This window comes from Garra rufa, chromosome 1 (genome assembly GCF_049309525.1).
Source record: "Garra rufa chromosome 1, GarRuf1.0, whole genome shotgun sequence".
In the NCBI taxonomy this organism is placed as follows: Eukaryota; Metazoa; Chordata; class Actinopteri; order Cypriniformes; family Cyprinidae; genus Garra; species Garra rufa.
In genome coordinates this window covers 10,019,465-10,039,438 of record NC_133361.1, presented here as the reverse complement: position 1 = coordinate 10,039,438, position 19,974 = coordinate 10,019,465, and the positions used below count along the sequence as shown (strand labels likewise).

General features: G+C 39.4%; 1 protein-coding gene across 1 annotated transcript; it reads right to left on the bottom strand.

The window, feature by feature from the left end:
- Positions 1–4,304: 4,304 nt before the first annotated feature.
- On the bottom strand, positions 4,305–19,730 carry LOC141344232 (uncharacterized). Its single transcript, XM_073849084.1, has 3 exons — positions 19,413–19,730; positions 12,447–13,263; positions 4,305–5,283 (listed from the first exon to the last, which is right to left on the bottom strand). Exons 1-3 carry the CDS (start codon positions 19,549–19,551, stop codon positions 4,305–4,307), a joined length of 1,935 nt encoding a protein of 644 aa, XP_073705185.1. The 5' UTR covers positions 19,552–19,730.
- Between the last annotated feature and the right edge of the window lie 244 nt (positions 19,731–19,974).

Here is a 19,974-nt window from a genome sequence, read left to right as displayed (position 1 = left end):
TATGGATGTCTTTTGCGACCAGGAACTGTTTGGTTTTTCACACACATAAACTTTGTTTTCTAAAAAACTTAATCATGTAGGCTACATTCATGCTGCTCACATATTATTATAGCACAGTTTGTGCTGAATACATTTTAGTCAGCCTTTAGCCATTAATATGTTTTAAGATAGAAACACAAATATCAGGGCATGTCAAAACCCCCTCATAGAACAGCCTAATGTACCACAAACAGTCATTGAATTTGAATAAAGTATAAACACCAACCTCCTTGTTCCTCCTGTTTTATTCTCCAGGGTTCTGGTTCACTTATGTTCTCCTCAATCTCCTCTTTAACAAACAGCATCTTCACAGCAGCAGATCTCAGTTCAGCTGATACTCCTCCAGATATTCCTATTTGCTACAAAATGTAGTCACGATTATGGGGACGAGGATATTACAGGTATTTATTTATTGATAAAAACTGTATTTCGATTTACATAACTACATTTTCTAACAGTTTTGTATCAAAGCAGCATTACGGCAAAACATCAGAGAGCGCGGAGAAACCAATCTTCTTCCTTTGAGGTTTAATTAAAGATTTAAATTATAAATTATAGACCCGCATATGAGATCCAGCTTTACACACTGAGGACAACTGAGGGACTCATATGCAACTATTACAGAAGGTTCAAACGCTCACAAATGTGTAGCATCAACAGTCTTCGTGAGCGAGGATTAAAAGAGAATACAAGATAATTATTAGTAAGATATAATCAAATTATTTTGAAAAAATAAAAAATAAAATAAAATAGTTGTAGTGACAGAAGCTCCACAGTGCAGCAAAAAGACACAGATGATACATATACAAAATATACAATGTGCAAAATAGCAAAGACACAATACACAAAATAAAATAGATAATGGTCAGTAGCTAATAAATACATAGTAAAAAATAAAATTGAAAAACGCATGCAAATATGGAAATTAAGCTAAATTAAAAGACGTGAAAATGATAAGATTAATTAAAAATGTAAAATTGTAATAACAATAATAAAAAATAAAATAACTGAACAAGTTTAGCACGAAAAACAACATCCTTAAGACACAACCAACTGTGGATAGTTTACAAGCACTGCAAAAAATGCTTTTCTTACTTAGACTTGTCTTGTTTCCAGCCAAAATATCAAAAAATTCTTAAAGGTGCCATATAATGGAAAACTGTATTTACCTTGGCATAGTTAAATAATATCAGTTACATCAGTACATGGACATGACATACAGTGAGTCTCAAACACCATCGTTTCCTCCTCCTTATATACATGTGCAGTTTGCAAAAAAAACAAGATGAAAAGATTTTCAATTTTAAAAAGGGGATAAGATGGGGATCTATTTGCAAATTTTTGTTTGTGAATGAAATATTTACTATATATATGTATAAAGTTTTTAATATGTTCCAGGGGGTTATTTTTAGAATTATTATAATAAAAAAAAATATTTATTTTAAACTAAAGGAGTGTACAACATTGGCAGAGTCGAATATATGAGAACCTATGTCAGACCAAAATTGCTTGCATAAAGAAAAAAAAAAAAAAAAAAAAAAAAGATGCACTAAAGTCTCCTCTGTTTGTTTGCAAAAAGAACATGAGCTGTCAATGTCCAAATATTCAGAAACATTAGAATTAACAGGATATATTTTATGTAAAAATTTAAAATGTATTTCCTTTGCCTTATTAGAAATACAATATTTCCCAGGTAAAAGCCAGGATATTTTCCAGTCTATATCATCAACCAAGGACCTCCAGTGAAACGTTCCTCTTGCAGAAATTTTCCTTTTGAATTGAAAAATTTGGCACACATGCCTATTATTACATTTCTTGTCTAACAGATCAACGCCTTCCAATAGCAAAGCGGACTGAGTAACAGCTGAACTCCTTGGATTAAATAAAGAATGACTTTTAACAAGGTGAATTAAACCAAGTGAAATTGCTTTGATCAATTTATTAAATTCTTTTGGAGGAATCGTGAAACTATGGAAAGTCATAAATTGCTCATAAGAGAGAATATTTCCTGAGTCATCAAACAAACAGAGGATACACTTATTATTACTTCGAAACCACTTGGGGAAAAATAATTATTTATTTCTGCTAGTAATATCCCTGTTATTTCATAAAAAAGGTTCTATAGGGTGAAAAACTATGAACATAGCAAAGCTTCCAAGCAAGGAGACACTGCTGATGAAATCTGGACAAAGCTATAGGCAGAGGGCAAATAGTTACATTTTAAAATGAAGGAAAGGCTACCAATTTTATCAAAAATATGGTTGGGGATAGATGGATTTAGGATTAGCTAGACATCTTTTAAACCAATTAATTTTAAAAATGTTTATTGTGTCAGAAAAATCTAAATAATCAACACCCCCTTCTGCTCTACTATTGGAGAGCACTTCGTTTTTTACAAAGGTTTAAAGGTTTATTTTTCCAGATAAATTTTAAGAAAATATTTTTAATTTCTTTGGCCACTTTATTCTCAACAAATAATGATAAAGATGGATATACAAAATGAGAAAGAGTCTCAGCATTGGACAAAAGAACTCTTCCATGATAGGTCGCGTTGTAACCAGGAATTAAGAATGTTTTTTGACTTGACTTGACGAAAAATTCAAGCGCTGTCTTGCTTTCACGCTTGTGCTGGATGGCACAAAAATGACTGTTTTTTCTTTATTAATATTAACTTTTAATATTAATATTAACTTCTTTTTTATTGAACTGTTGTATAAAATCAATATCTGTAGTCATGCGGCTTTTTTGGCAGAAAACGTGGCACTCTTCTTTGTGTGATATTCATTATGAAATGACAAAAAAAGGACCTTACTTAATGAACCATTATGTTTTAAATAACTTAGAATTAGCAGTTTATATCTGCATACACCGCAGGTCCCCTCAAGCGGACAAACGGACAAACTGCTCTACAGATCGCGTTTCATCACTGTTGCTCTTGCGAAAAAAAACACTGACACGATGATGAAAAAGTTACAGACCTCTTTTAAGGGCCAGGATTCTTTCTGAATTACTTTTTCTTTACTAAGATCTTTTCTTTAATTTTAAGAGGAAACACCCACATTTGTAAGCATTTTCTTCGAATTGTTTCACTAGGAGCAACTCTTAAGATTTTTTTTTTTTTTTTTTTTTGAAGTGTAACTTTAACGCTATTAGCAAAAACAGAGGATAATGCGTTGGCTACATACCCTGAGATATTCTCAGAATAAAATAAATAAATAAATCCACAAACATGAAGCATATCCATTTTAATTTTATTGCTCCGTCCATTCTGTTGCGTCCTTGTTTGAACTTTACTCATCTCTCTGGTCTGTGTAGCACTAACAGCTTTTGTTATACTCATAATTCCTTCAGTTTTCTTATACAAGTACTTGGAAAATATCATATTTATGTATAGACATGGGCTAAATGTCAACATCTTAGAAGATAAGTTAATCAATATGGCACTACTTTGCACAACCTTAGAAACAGGAACGCTGTGTCACTTTGATTTGATTTTTTTTTTTTTTTTTTATCCCTGGTGGGTAGTAGACCTATTTTCACATTGTTTTTCCATAACTGTTTTGAGTGTATATGTTTATAATAAAATATTTACATAATTGCATTAAAAATATGTTAACTATCTTTCACAAATCTCTGTGGAAAACAATCTCTTGTCGCCATCTATTGGTGGAATAATGTAACTAAAATCGCTATCATGAACACACACACACCATTTCTCAATACTAAAAACTACTATGATTTACATAAACAATAACAATAATTAATAAATGACAACACAGATCATAAAACTTAGGCAATTCAGTCAAACCAGAACCAGAAAGATTGGTTGTGTAAAATGTAATAACTATTTGTTTTAAAAGCAACAGTGAAGAACTAACTATTTTTTTTTTTTATCTCAGTTCTCTTAAAAGTCTTATAGCTTCCTGATCAAGAAGGGTTTGTCAAAAGCTTCTGCTTCCCTCATGAAAGAGTAAGCAAACTACAATTGACACGTGAATTGTAAGACTAACATCGTGAAGCTTATAAGAAACAATGATATTTAAATTAGGAAGCAAATGATACACAACAATAGAAAAGTTCTGACATTGTTCTTTGAGGAGGAACTCCATCTTTCAGTTGATCTGGATCTCAAAGTTGAATCTGCTGGTTTTGAAGATGAAGATGAACTTTATTCACTGTAGATAAAGTTTCTTTGTCATCTTTTATTGCTTGATGCATTCTTGCGTCTGGTTTGCTGAGGATGTGACATCAGATCTGAATATGATCTACTTACTGTGATTCATTTTTAAATGATAGTTTAGAGAATATAAACGACTGAACTGCTTCCCACATGCAGTGCAGTGATACGGTTTCTCTCCAGTGTGAACTCTCTTGTGCACAGAAAGGTGTTCTTTTTGTGAAAAACTCTTCTCGCACTGATCACATGTGAACGGTTTCTCTTCAGTGTGAAGCATCTCATGTCTTTTCAGATTTGATGAATTATTGAATCTCTTGTCGCAGTGTGAACATTTATAGGGTTTCTCTACAGTGTGAATCCTCTTGTGTTTTTTCAGGGATCCTGATTGAAAAAATCTCTTGTCGCAGTGTGAACACTTGTACGGTTTTTCTCCAGTGTGAATCCTCTCATGTCTTTTCAAGGATCCTGACTGAAAAAATCTCTTGTCGCAGTGTGAACACTTGTACGGTTTTTCTCCAGTGTGAATCCGCTCATGTCTTTTCAAGGATCCTGACTGAAAAAATCTCTTGTCGCAGTGTGAACACTTGTACGGTTTCTCTCCAGTGTGGATCCTCTCGTGTGTTTTCAGGGTTCCTGACTGAAAAAATCTCATGTCGCAGTGTGAACACTTGTAAGGTTTCTCTCCAGTGTGAATCCTCTGGTGCAGTTTTAATTGTCCAGCTGTTGCAAAAGTCTTTTCACACTCAAAGCACATGTAGTTTCTCACTCCAGCATGTATTTTCTGATGCATTTTCAAACTTTTTAGACAAGAAAAACTCTTTCCACACAAATGACATGAATGTGGCTTCTCCTTTGTATGAACTCTCAGGTGTGCGCTCAGGTATGAAGCCCAACGAAATGTTTTGCCGCACTGATCACATTGGTACAGTTTCTCTCCAGTGTGGATGCTCATGTGATCCTTCAGTTTTGATGATTGTGTGAAACTCTTCCCACACTGATCACAACTGAATGGTTTCTCTCCAGTGTGAATTCTCATGTGACGCTCATGACTATGTTTTTTTGCAAAACTGTTTCCACACTGAGTGCAGGTAAAACATTTTTTGGTTCTTCTTTTATTTAGACCTTTCTGTTTGGGTTTATCTACACTTTTGACATGATTTTTCTCTTCAACTTCACTCAAATCTTCTTTCTCCTCATAGTCTTTAGTCAACTCTGAAATAAAAGTAAAAACAGTACATTTATGTTTACTCTTATAAATAATATAACAATGTGCAGTCTTTTTTTTTTTTTTTACTCAGTTCACAACTTGTTGCCATTGCCAACACTTCATGTTTCTGGATAAATTGAAAAACAATTTTCTTTTATAAATTGGAGATCATGATTCTGAAGAAAAAAAAAGGATTAGAAGTCTAAAAAATACGTATTTACTAGTGGTTCTAGTCTATATTGTAATCTACGTGTATATTTGAACAAAGTAAAAAATAAAAAATATGAAGGAGCCAGTGTCTTGATTAATAAATACTTTGAATTATACATTCAAGAGATTCCAATAGTCCAATGACAAATGCTTTTTTAAAGCGCAGTTGTCACCACCTCCTGGCGGAAAAGAATAAACGTTACACTACATACTTTAAGTTAATTTCGGTTTGATCGGCCGCTACTGTAGACAATAAGTGTTTATATCCAAACTATAAGCTCTTTTGCTTTAAATGTCTGTAACAGAAATAATTATGATTATGTGGTTAAAAAGACTGTTTGTGTTGCTCTTTCTGAAACAGCAGCAGTAAGAACGCAGATTTGAATGTCTTTAATAACTTTCAGATCATAAGCATCAGTGGAGCGTGAAGCAGTTGGAATAGACATCACTGAATCGTTGTCATTCATAAGATCGCGTGGGTGTTTGACAAGAGATTGTAATAATTTAACGTTTAGCATGCAGCTGTAATGTAAAGACTGCAAAATGTTTTGCCATGACCTCGTCACGTTCTCGCGAGACCAGTTAGATCTCACGGGACACATCGGATCTCGCAAGATCTCGACACACCCCTAGTCGCATCACAGATCTGAGGCACCCAGAAAACAGAGCGTTCCCATTTAGTTATTTTTTGGGAACCAAATGAGAACAATCCCAGAACATTCCCTGTAGGTTCTCTTTTTTAATGATATATAAAGAATGTTCCCTTCAGATTATTTTTTTCTTTTAATTTTATAAACCTAAAAAAGTCCCCTAACCTAAAGAGAACATTACGGGGATGTTTCCGCAACACTCTGAGAACGTTCCCAGTAGGTTCCCAGAACATTCCCCTAACCTAAAGAGAACATTATGGGGATGTTCCCGCAACACTCTGAGAATGTTCCCGGAATGTTCCCAGTAGGTTCCCAGAACATTCCACTAACCTAAAGAGAACATTAAGGGAATGTTCCCGCAACACTTTGAGAATGTTCCCGGAACATTCCCCTAACCTAAAGAGAACATTAAGGGAATGTTCCTGCAACACTTTGGACACACAGTTGGACAACCAATAATGGCGGCGCAGTCGGACGCAGCGGCTACTCCGGGTATTAAGAATTGTGTTTTTATGCATGTTAGTCTTGTCCCCTCGTCTTCAAACAGTTTAACCTCATTGCAAAATCATCAGTTAAACACATGGAAACACATCTATGATTATCAGAAACTTCTGGAAATCAGCAGTGTGTATAAACACCACCTCTCGTCGGCGGCTACTGAGAAGCTGCTAGGCCTCCCTCTGCTGCAAAATCGAACCCCGAGAGCACGGCCTCGCCTACTGACGCAATCTGCACAAAGTGGTGGCGCCAGCGCTGTGAGAGGAGACAGGAGCATGGCAAGCATGGAGGTATATGAGCCAGGCTAAGGACTAACCCCATTAGACCAGCGATTCCATCCATCATGCTCTTAAACATTCGCTCCCTGGAAAACAAACTGAATATAATCCAACTTAGTCTGACTACACAGCAAGAGACAAGGGATTGTTGTGTGTTTGTTTTGACTGAAACATGGCTAAACGACAACATACCGGACTCCGCCATTCAGCTGTACAGGCTAACCTGCTACCGAGCGGACAGAGATACAGCACTGTCTGGTAAGACACGCGGAGGAGGCTTGTGTGTGTACATTAACAAAGAGTGGTGTAACAATGCTGGTGTAGTGACAAAACATTGTTAATCGCTGGTGGAGTTTATGTTTGTGAATTGTCTGCCATTCTATCTGCCGCGGGAGTTCACGGCCATTGTTATTGTCGTGGTCTACATTCCGCCGTGTGCAAACAATAAGGACGCGCTTCGCGAGCTGTACAGCGACATCAGCGAACAACAAACAAATAACACGGACACCTTTTTCATCATATCCGGTGATTTTAATCACGCAAACTTAAAGACAGTTTTGCCAAAGTTCTACCAACACGTGAACTTTGCAACAAGGGGAAACAACACACTGGACTTTGTTAACACAATGGAGAAAAACGCTTACAAAGCTGAACCCTGCCCCCACATAGGATATTCTGACCATTTAACTGCTATGCTAATCCCAGCATACAAACAACTTCTGAAACTCACCAAACCGGTTCAAAAACAGATAGCAGTATGGCCAGCTGATGCCACTTCTGCACTACAGGACTGCTTTCAGTGCACAGACTAAAACATGTGCAGAGAGGCAGCCACCTACAACAACCAAATTGACCTGCACGAGTACACGGAAACTGTGACTGCATACATCAAAAAGTGCATTGATGATGTGACAGTCATTAAGACCATGACCACACGTGCAAAACAGAAGCCGTGGATGACAGCAGAGGTTTGTGGGCTGCTAAAGACCAGAGATGAAGCATTCAGGTCAGGGAATAATGCAGCCCTCAAAACAGCAAGCGCCAATCTGTCTTGTGGCATCAAGAATGCAAAATGTTTGTACGCTCAAAAAAATCTATAATCAGTTCATAAACAGCAGAGATGCACGGAACCTATGGCAAGCCATCCAGACCATCACTGACTACAGGCCCATGCCACAGGACTGTGACAACAACACATCTCTCCCAGAATCACTTTTACAGACCACTTTTATTCTCGGTTTGAAATGCAGAATGACACTCCTGCACAAAAACTGCCCACACCTCCCAACAACCAGGTGCTCTTGTCTGTCCCCAGCTGATGTAAGGAAGACCCTATCTAGGATTAACCCACGCAAGGATGTGGGCCCTGACAACATACCAGGCCGTGTACTGAGAGACTGTGCTGCACAGCTGACGGATGTCCTAACGGATATCTTCAACACCTCGCTGAGCCAAGCAGTCGTCCCCCCACCAAAGAAATCACCTGTGTCCTGTCTAAATGACTACCGTCCCATAGCACTGACTCCAATCATGATGAAGTGCTTTGAGAGGTTAGTCATGCACCACATTAAAACCAGTCTCCCCAACACACTCGTCCTGCTCCAGTTTGCATACCCTCCAAACCGCTCCACGGACGATGCAATTTCCCCCACCCTCCACCTGGCTCTTACCCACCTAGAAAATAAAGACTCTTATGTTAGAATGCTGTTCATCGACCTCAGCTCAGCATTCAACTAGGCATGGGATGATAACCGGTTTCAAGGTTTACCGCGGTTTGAAAAAGTCACGGTTTCAAAACCGCAAACAAAAAAAGTTATACCGTTCCTACGATATGTGCATTTTCTGTGTCATCAAAGTGAAAGCGCAGGACTCGCTACTTGGTTGTGTGTGTGTGTGCGTCCCTGCAGCGAAAACAATGCAGCCCCTCCCCCAGCGGTTAGCGTGCAGGCGCGTGTCTGTGATTGTGCACGTGATCCACAGTCAGTGAGATTCAGCAGTAATATAAGTTCAGGACGGCCAAAGGAGGTGAACCCTCACAACACAGAGTGGGGAATAGCAGACTATATGTACTAATTTTACGTTTCTGTGATTGAACTTTAGCACAACAAAGTGAAATCACGTCTTTGCTTTTAAGCCTTCTGTCACGTTAAAGGTGCAGTGTGTAGGTTTTGCGGCATCTAGTGGCGGGATTGTGAATTGCAACAGTCCACTGCTCACCCCTCCCTTTACAGAACTACGGAAGCCGATACAGGATTAAAATCTCACCTTTTTTTGACAGCAACGAATAGTGAGATTTCTTTTAAAACGTAATTTAAGAAATTATATTAACTTAATCATTCAATAAAACTATGTTATTGTGAATATTACTTGTTCATCATTGTGTTGAAGTTAATAAAACATAAGTCTTTATGCACCCCTGAAAACATAGTTATTGCACCTCTGTCTAGAGATCATCTTAAATATTACACGATGCACCTTTAACACAAGTGACTGCAATTTAATTTAATTAAGAAGATTCAATTATTTATTTTAATTATTTTGCCTTCTGTTCCATGTTACAAAATGTTCTATATGTTTCCTAAAATAAAATATACTGTAATCAGTTTGAAAAAAAAAAACAAAGGTATTTTTTTTTACCCAGACATTTAAATCTAACATTGTAGAGCAGTGATTACAATACCGTAATACCGTGAAACCGTGATATTTTTATCCAAGGTTATCATACCGTCAGAATCTTATACCGGCCCATGCCTACATTCAACACAATAATCCCACAACAGCTCATCCATAAACTAAACCTGCTGGGCCTTGACACCTTCCTCTGCAACTTGATCCTGGACTTTTTAACTGGTAGACCTGTCGGCCACAACTCCTCCAGCACTACCACACTGAGCACAGGTGCCCCACAAGGCTGTGTGCTTAGCCCCCTCTCTTCACGCTCCTGACACACGACTGCACTGCCAAGTCTAGCTCCAACCACATCATCAAGTTCGCTGATGACACAACTGTGGTAGGTCTCAACAGCAACAACGATGAAACGATACAGAGCATTTGTATGCAAATTAAGCCATTTTAGGTGCTGTAATGTACATAGAACTGCTGGGTAGTGTTCCCTGAGCACTGTACTGTAGAAATTTGTCCATAAAACCACTGTAGTTATGAAATATGACTTATTGCAGTATTGTCCACGGAACGTCTATTGAGGCCCAGTCAAATAAGTTACAGGTGGTCAAGTGACACCTGTCACTCATTTGACGGGGCCTACGCAGGCTTTCCGTGGACAATTAATTAATAAGTCATGATTATAATGCTTTCATTATGCAAAACCTAAAGTACTACACACATGAATCACACTGTGACAAGTACATATGAATTACAACTTGTTGTCAAATAGTATTCATTAAAATTGCAATATTTTTTAAATTGTGCATATTTATAGAAGTTTAAAGCAAACTAACTTTATTTACATTTCTATTCTAGGTTAAAGATGCATATAAAATGCCCACTGTGCCCTGCAAAGGTTGCCCATTTGAGGCACCATCTGAGGTCACAGCACAACATAGTAACATAGTATATCAACTATCGTTATTATTGTTATGTTTTATTGTAAATTATTCTTATTGTAATAATTTTTTGGTTTACATTTTTTTACATTTCTTTACACTGAGTACATGTTGCATACTTTTTACTGAAGTTCTTTGTAATCAATTAAAAAAAAATTATAAATACTTTTTTGTCTCCGTTTCACTGATTCATTCATTAATTCATTAATTTCTCTTTATTCCTTTATACTGATTTATAGGGAGTTCAGGGTCACCTAGGAGGTTAGTGGGATAAATAGGATGTTTGTGGTCACAGTCTTTAGATTGCCAGTGGACAAATAGGCTGTTCGTGGTAATGTAGGTGGTCAGGTGGACGAATAGGTCGGCATTTAACACTACCATCCCCCAACAGCTCACTCAAAAACTGCTCCAGCTGAGGCTCAACACCTCACTGTGTAACTGGCTGTTGGATTTCCTCACAGGAAGACCACAAGCAGTACGGGTTGACAGTAACACATCCAGCACCATCCTTGTAAACACATGGGCCCCTCAGGGATGTGTGCTGAGCCCCCTCCTCTTTACTCTGCTGACCTACAACTGCTCACCTTTACACAGCTCCAACCTCTTCATCAAGTTATGACACCACTGTGGTGGGTCTCATTAGCAACAGGGATGAGACAAACTACAGAAGCGAGGTGAGCCACCTGGCTGCGTAGTGCGGAGACAACAATCTCTCTCTGAATGTGGAGAAGACGAAGGAGAATGTTATTGACTTCAGGAGAGCGCACACTCAGCACCCTCCTCTGACCATCAATGGTGCATCTGTGGAGACAGTGAGCAGCACCTGTTCCTGGGTGTGCACATCACTGAGGATCTCTCCCAGGACAAACAACACCACTGCACTGGCCAAGAAAGCCCAGCAGCATCTCTACTTCCTCCACAAACTAAGAAGAGCAAGAGCATCGTGCATCACTGTGTGGTTTGGAGCCTGCAATGCGTCCTGCCAAAAAACTCTCCAACGCATCTTCAGAGCAGCTGAGAGGATCATTGGTGTCCCTCTCCCCACCCTCCAAGTCATCTACAGCACACGTCTCACCAAAAAAGCCCTCTGCATAGCAGCTGAACCCCTAACACCCAATGCAAAGCTTCTTCAGCCTGCTGCCATCAGGGAGGAGACTGTGGAGTCTCCAGGCCAGGACCAGCAGACTGAAGGACAGCTTCATCCTTCAGGCTGTCAGGAAGCTCAACTCTCTCCCTGCTCTGCCCCCACTCCCCTCTTCTGCCCCACTAACTTGTTAAACTCTGACACACAAACACACACACACACACACACACACACACGTTGGGTTTACATGTTTTATGGGGACATTCCATAGGCGTAATGGTTTTTATACAGTACAAACCGTACTTTCTATCGCCCTACACCTACCCTACACCTAAACCTAGCCCTCACAGGAGATTGTGCACACTTTTACTTCATCAAAAAAAAACTCATTGTGCATGATTTATAAGCCTGTTTCCTCATGGGGGCCTGAGAAATGTCCCCACAAGGTCAAAATCTACTGGTATTCCTATCCTTGTGGGGACATTTGGTCCCCACAACGTGATGAATACCAGGTACACACACACACACACACACACACACACACACACTGACCTGCACCAGTCACATTGTTCAGCATTGGTCTGCCAATTACCTCATTGTATAAAGTTTTTTTTGTCATATTTTATTGCTTGATGCATTATTGTGTCTGGTTTAGTGAGGATGTGGCATCAGATCTGAATATGATCTACTTACTGTGATTGATTTTTAAATGATAGTTTAGAGAATATGAACAACTGAACTGCTTCCCACATGGAGTGCAGTGATAAGGTTTATCTCCAGTGTGAACTCTCATGTGAACAGCAAGGTGTTCTTTTTGTGAAAAACTCTTCCCGCACTGATCACATGTGAATGGTTTCTCTTCAGTGTGGAGCATCTCATGTCTTTTCAGATTTGATGACTTATTGAATCTCTTGTCACAGTGTGAACATTTGTACAGTTTCTCTCCAGTGTGGATCCTCTCATGTTTTTTCAGGGTTCCTGACAGAAAAAATCTCTTGTCACAGTGGGAACACTTGTAAGGTTTCTCTCCCGTGTGAATCCTCTGGTGCTTTTTTAAACAGTACGCTGTAGTAAAAGTCTTTTCACACTCAATGCACATGTAGTTCCTCACTCCAGTATGTATTTTCTGATGTAATTTCAAACTTTGTAGTAAAGAAAAACTCTTTCCACACAAATGACATGAATGTGGCTTATCCTTTGTATGAACTCTCAGGTGTGCGCTCAGGTATGAAGCCCACCGAAATGTTTTGCCGCACTGATCACATGGGTACAGTTTCTCTCCAGTGTGGATGTTCATGTGCTCCTTCAGTTTTGATGATCGTGAGAAACTCTTCCCACCTTGATCACAAGTGAATGGTTTCTCTCCAGTATGAGCTCTCATGTGACGCTCATGATTATGTTTGTTTGCGAAACTCTTTCCACACTGAGTGCAGGTAAAACATTTTTTGGTTCTTCTTTTCTTTAGATCTTTCTGTTTGGGTTTTTCTCCACTTTCAACACGATTTTTCTCCTCAACTTCACTCAATTCTTCTTTCTCCTTGTTATCTTCAAACAACTCTGAAATAAGAGTAAATAAAAAAGGACATTTTCATTAACTCATTAAAGTAAAACAGAAAAGTTAAAGGACATAATAAAATGAAAGGTCATAAAAAGAACCCTGATATCGGAGTTATCTAAGATAATTGCACGATCATGGGTTGGTTTAAAAAAGTCTATGTATGGATATTGAAAGCATGCTCTGCAATGCAGCGATTGGTTGGGAACGTAATGACCACATATAACTAAAAAACACACCTGATAAAAAACTTGACAACTTTCTGGACCAGGAAAGGATAACAGCCAAGTAAAAAAAAACATAAAACATAAATATTATTTAAAAAAAATGTGCAGTCTTTTCATTTCTTTTTTTTTTTAACTCACAACTTGTTGTCATAGTCGGTTCATCACTTTCCCACCTGATCGAATTTCAGGCACTGCGTGATATTACTGCACCTGCTGTGTCCATATTATGGCAGCAAAATTCCTTGACTATTATACCAGAATGGGAGTGTAGTTCCTAATCTTATCGGCTTAGAAACATTTTCCACTGGTCTTAGTACACAATATAACTACAGAAGAGTCAAGTTTTGAATAGGACAAATATTGAAACTCGTTGATCATTTTTGAATGTGATGCTATTGGTCTCATAGGATTCAATGATCTATGCCTAGCTATGCTAAAAGTGATATAGCCAGAACAGGAGAACGCCTGATTGGATTTCAAAATGGTAAAAATCAACTTATTAACTCGGGGGGAGTTGGAGAATGAGCCTATTTCCAAAAAAAGTTGAGTGATTCTTTAAAGGGACTCTGTATGTAGTCTGCCATTTTTGTTGTTGTTGTTTCTGTTAAGTGACATAGTGGTATCTGACTAGGTTCGAGCAGTGTCGGGCGTAATGCATTACAAGTAACTTGAGTAATGTAACAAGTAACAAATAACTGAAGTAATGGATTACATTTTAATTAACAGTAAAATATCAGAGTTATTTTTGCTTGAGTTTGCTTTTTAAACATAAACTTGTTTTTCCCTATCAACAGACAGTCACCTTTCCCCATCTTGAAATAAATTAGGAGTATGATGTTACTGAAGTTCTTGAATAAATGTGAACATGAATTAATTAATTATATAAATTTTATTAAAAATAAAAAATTATATATATATATATATATATATATATATAATATATATAATATATATATAATTTTTTTTTTTTTAAGCCATGGATGACAGGTGAGGTCTACAGGCTGCTGAAGGCTCGGAACGGTGCCTTCAGAGCTGGAGATGAGGCGAGCCTGAAGACAGCTAGGGCCAACCTGTCCCGTGGCATCAGAGAGGCCAATAGACAGTACTCCAGAGGAATATCCTTTCGCTTCAAAGACAGCAGAGACACACGGAACATGTGGCGGGGAATACAGACCATCACATATTACAAGCCCCCTCCACAGACCTGTGACAGCAGTCTTGCTGAACGAGCTGAACACCTTCTTCCCCTATTATTCCCCTCCCCCTCCTGGTGACCAGGTGATGACTCTGTCTGTTGACAGTGTGAGGAGATCCCTCAGCAGGATCAACGCATGCAAAGCTCCGAGTCCTGACAACATTTCTGGTCGTGTACTGAGAGACTGTGCAGGGGAACTCACTGATGTCTTCACAGATATCTTCAACATCTCTCTCAACCAGGCTGTCGTCCCCACATGTTTCAAAGCCACCACCATCGTTCCGGTCCCTAAAAAGTCATCTCCCTCCTGCTTTAGTGACTACCGTCCAGTTGAACTTATTACCATCCTCATGAAGTGCTTTGTAAGGCTAGTCATGCAGCACATTAAGACCTGCCACCCTCCCTGGACCCCTTCCAGTTTGTGTATCGGCCCAACCGCTTGACTGATGACACCATCTCCACTGCACTCCACTCAACACTCACTCATCTGGACAAAAAAGACTCATATGTAAGAATGCTGTTCATGGACTTCAGTTCAGCATTAAACACTTTCATCCTCCAACAGCTCACTCAAAAACTGATCCAGCTGGGGCTCAACACCACACTGTGTAACTGGCTGTTGGATTTCCTCACAGGAAGACCACAAGCAGTACGGGTTGGCAGTAACACATCCAGCACCATCATCCTAAACAAGGGGGGCCCCTCAAGGATGTGTGCTGAGCCCCCTCCTCTTCACTCTGCTAACCCATGACTGCACTCTGTCACACAGCTCCAACCTCTTCATTAAGTTTGCGATGACACAACTGTGGTGGGTCTCATTAGCAACAGGGATGAGGACTTACTACAGAAGCAAGGTGAATCTCTTGGCCACGTGGTGCGGAGACAACAATCTCTCTCTGAATGTGGAGAAGACGTAGGAGATTGTTGTTGACTTCAGGAGAGTGCACACTCAGCATGTTCCTCTGACCATCAACGGTGCATCTGTGGAGACAGTGAGCAGCACCAAGTTCCTGGGTGTACACATCACTGAGGATCTCTCCTGGACAAACAACACCACTGCGCTGGCCAAGTAATCACTGCAGCGTCTCTACTTCCTCCGCAAACCATGAAGAGCAAGAGCACCAGCCCCCATCATGTACACCTTCTACGGAGGGACCATTGAGAGCATCCTGTCGAGCTGCATCACTGTATGGTTTGGAGCCTGCAATGCGTCCTGCCAAAAAACTCTCCAACGCATAGTGAGAGCAGCTGAGAAGATCATTGGTGTCCCTCTCCCCTCCATCCAGGACATCTACAACACCCGTCTCACCAAAATAGCCCTTTGCATAGCAGCCGATCCCACCCACCCAATGCAAAGCTTCTTCAGACTGCTGCCATCAGGGAGGAGACTGCAGAGTCTCTAGGCCAGGACCAGCAGACCAGGGACAGCTTCATCCATCAGGCTGTCAGGAAGCTTAACTCTCTCCCGGCTCTGCCCCCACTCCCCTCTTCTGCCCCACGATCTCTCTGAACTGTGACACACACACGCAAACACACGCACTAACACACTCACACCGACCTGCACCAGTCACTCTGTGTAGCACTGGACTGCTAACTACCTCATAGTACTCATAAGACTACATCAAAAAGACTCCGGTCTGTTACAGGTCTGCTCTCTGACACTTTATCTCACTTACAAGCTGAATTTGCACTATATTTTTGCATTTGCACTACTCTGGTTTGCACTCTCTGCCATGTTGCCCTTACTTGTATATTGTTTTCTTTTCTTTTCACTTTTTATATATGTATAATTGTATTTATTTGCACTTTGAAATCTCTTCTTTTGTATTTAATGTTACATGTATGCACCTAGGGTCTGAGAGTAACGTAATTTCAGTTCTCTGTATGTCCTGTACATGTGGCAGAATTGACAATAAAGTTGACTTTGACTTTGAAAAAAACAACTAATTAACAACAACAATAACAAAAAAAAAATATTCAGTATTTCTCTAAATCAGGGTTCCTCAAATCTTACTCTGGAGGTCCAATGCGCTGCAGAGTTTAGCTCCAACCCTGATCAAACTCACCTACCTGTGATTCTCTAATGATCCTGAAGACCTTGATTAGCATTCTCAGGTGTGTTTGATTAGGGTTAGAGCTAAACTCATTGGACAGAGCATTGGACCTCCAGGGTAAGATTTGAGGGTAAGATCGTGTTCATCTCTTTACCACAGTAAACACAGTAAACACACCGCGTTAGTCTCCACAGTAAACACACCGCGTTAGTCTCCACAGTAAACGCATCGCGTTCGTCTCTTTACCACAGTAAACACAGTAAACACACCGCGTTAGTCTCCACAGTAAACGCATCGTGTTCGTCTCTTTACCACAGTAAACACAGTAAACACAACGCGTTAGTCTCCACAGTAAACGCATCGTGTTCGTCTCTTTACCACAGTAAACACAGTAAACACACCGCGTTAGTCTCCACAGTAAATGCATCGTGTTCGTCTCTTTACCACAGTAAACACAGTAAACACACCGCGTTAGTCTCCACAGTAAATGCATCGTGTTCGTCTCTTTACCACAGTAAACACAGTAAACACACCGCGTTAGTCTCCACAGTAAATGCATCGTGTTCGTCTCTTTACCACAGTAAACACAGTAAACACACCGTGTTAGTCTCCACAGTAAACACAGTAAACACACCGCGTTAGTCTCCACAGTAAACACAGTAAACACACCGCGTTAGTCTCCACAGTAAACGCATCGTGTTCGTCTCTTTACCACAGTAAACACAGTAAACACACCGCGTTAGTCTCCACAGTAAACACAGTAAACACACCGCGTTAGTCTCCACAGTAAATGCATCGTGTTCGTCTCTTTACCACAGTAAACACACCGTGTTAGTCTCCACAGTAAACGCATCGTGTTCGTCTCTTTACCACAGTAAACACATCGCGTTTGTCTCCACAGTAAACACATCGCGTTCGTCTCCACAGTAGGGCTGCACGATTAATCGCACGATGTTGTGAGGCACATTTAGTCAATGAAGCCAGTACTTTGATTAGTAGTAAATCTCCATCAAATGTGTTCAGCTGCGCTCAGCGTTCGGCAATTAATACACAGAGACGTAAATCACTGACAAGCTACGCCAAATCGCGCTCAAAACGGAATGCGATTTTAAGCACGATTTGGTGTAGCTTCAGTGCTTTACGTCTCTGTGTATTAATTGCTGCTCCAGCTGAACGCACATGATGGAGATTTACTACTAATCAAAGTACCGGCTTCATTGACTAAATGCACCTCACAACATTGTGCGATTAATCGTGCAGCCCTATTCCACAGTTAACACATCGCGTTCCCCTCTTTGCCACAGTAAACACATCTCGTTTACTAACCATTCAGACATGTCCAGTATAAGCCGTAATTGCCGTACTTCTTTGCGGGTGTCATCTTGTTTCGGTTCCAATTCCGGTTTTTAAATTAAAATTTCAGTGGATGGGGTTGTACAGTGTCTTCAAAGTCATTTCCCCCCAAACTATACCCCCAACTATTGTCTAGGCAACACCTCATGTGCGTTGTAATGACACGCCCCACAGAACTGAGGGGTGGGGTTAGCAGAGGTTCATATCATTTAAAGGGCCAGGTACTGATATCGCTTGCTGAGAACAGAACAATTTGTGGGGGGTTTTTACACTACCATAGAGATTTTTTAATCAAAGTGTATTACAAATTTTTCATTTCTACCCTAAAGCATCATATGTGACCCTGGACCACAAAACCAGTCTTAAGTCGCTGGGGTATATTTGTAGCAATAGCCAAAAATACATTGTATGGGTCATAATTATTGATTTTTCTTTTATGTCAAAAATCATTAGGAAATTAAGTAAAGATCATGTTCCATGAAGATTTTTTGTAAAATTCCTACTGTAAACTTATCAAAATGTAATTTTTGATTAGTAATATGCATTGCTAAGAACTTAATTTGGACAACTTTAAAGGTGATTTTCTCAGTATTTTGATTTTTTGCACCCTTAGATTTCAGATTTTCAAATAGATGTATCTCGGCCAAATATTGTCCTATCCTAACAAACCATACATCAATAGAAAGCTTATTTATTGACCTTTCATATGATGTATACATATCTCAGTTTTGTAAAATTTAACCTTATGACTGGTTTTGTGGTCCAGGGTCACATATTAACTTGTGGAAAGTGGGCATCGGATGACCCCTTTAAGGTGTGCTGATTAAAATATAACAGTTCAGAGAAAAATTTATGCATGCCTGCATATTAGATTTGTGTAGGTCTTAAAAGCACAGACATGCTGCCGTTAGTTCAGGCTAAAATTTAATTTCTGTCATTGTTTACTCACTGACATGATATTTTAAAGAATGTGGGTAATCAAACAGTAGCTGGTACAAATATGATAGTAAGAAAAAAAATACTATGGATGTCACTGTGGACCAGCAACTGTTTGGTTTTTCACGATCCACACATAAACTTTGTTTTCTAAAAAACGCAATGTAGGCTACATTCATGCTGCTCAAATATAATTATAGCACAGTTTGTGCTGAATACAGTGTAATCAGCCTTTAGCCATTAATATGTTTTTAAGATAAAAAAACACAAATATCAGGGCATGTCAAAACCCCCTTATAGAGGGGTCATTAAAAGCTCACAAAAAGCTTTTTGAGTTTAATGTACCACAAACAGTCATTAATTATGAATAAAGTATAAACAACAACCTCCGTGTTCCTCCTGCTTTATTCTCCAGGGTTCTGGTTCCTCGTCTTTTATTTTCCAGGTTTCTGGTTCTTCATCTTTTATTCTCAAGGGTTCTGGTTCACTTATGTTCTCCTCACTCTCCTCTTTAACAAACACCATCTTCACAGCAGCAGATCTCAGTTCAGATGATATAGATATTCCTGCTTGCTTCAAAATGTAGTCACGTTTATGAGGATGAGAATATTACAGGTATTTATTGACCTAACTTAAAAACTGTATTTTTCTATTTACAGAAATAAAATTTCTAACAGTTCAGTATCAAAGCAGCATAACGACAAAACAACAGAGAGCACAGAGAAAGCAATCTTCTTCCTCTGAGGTTTATGGTGTTTGACAAACAAACGTATGTAGCGCCACCCGCTGGACTGGAGGGTGAAGCGGCGAGAAGAAGGGAAAATAATACTAGGGGAAATGAATTAGTGCCTATACAAGGTGTGCTGATTTGTTTTGCCTCTCATGGTGTGTTTTTGAGAGTTGTCAAGGAAACCGACACTTTGTCTTCTAAATTTGTGCCCTTGTGTC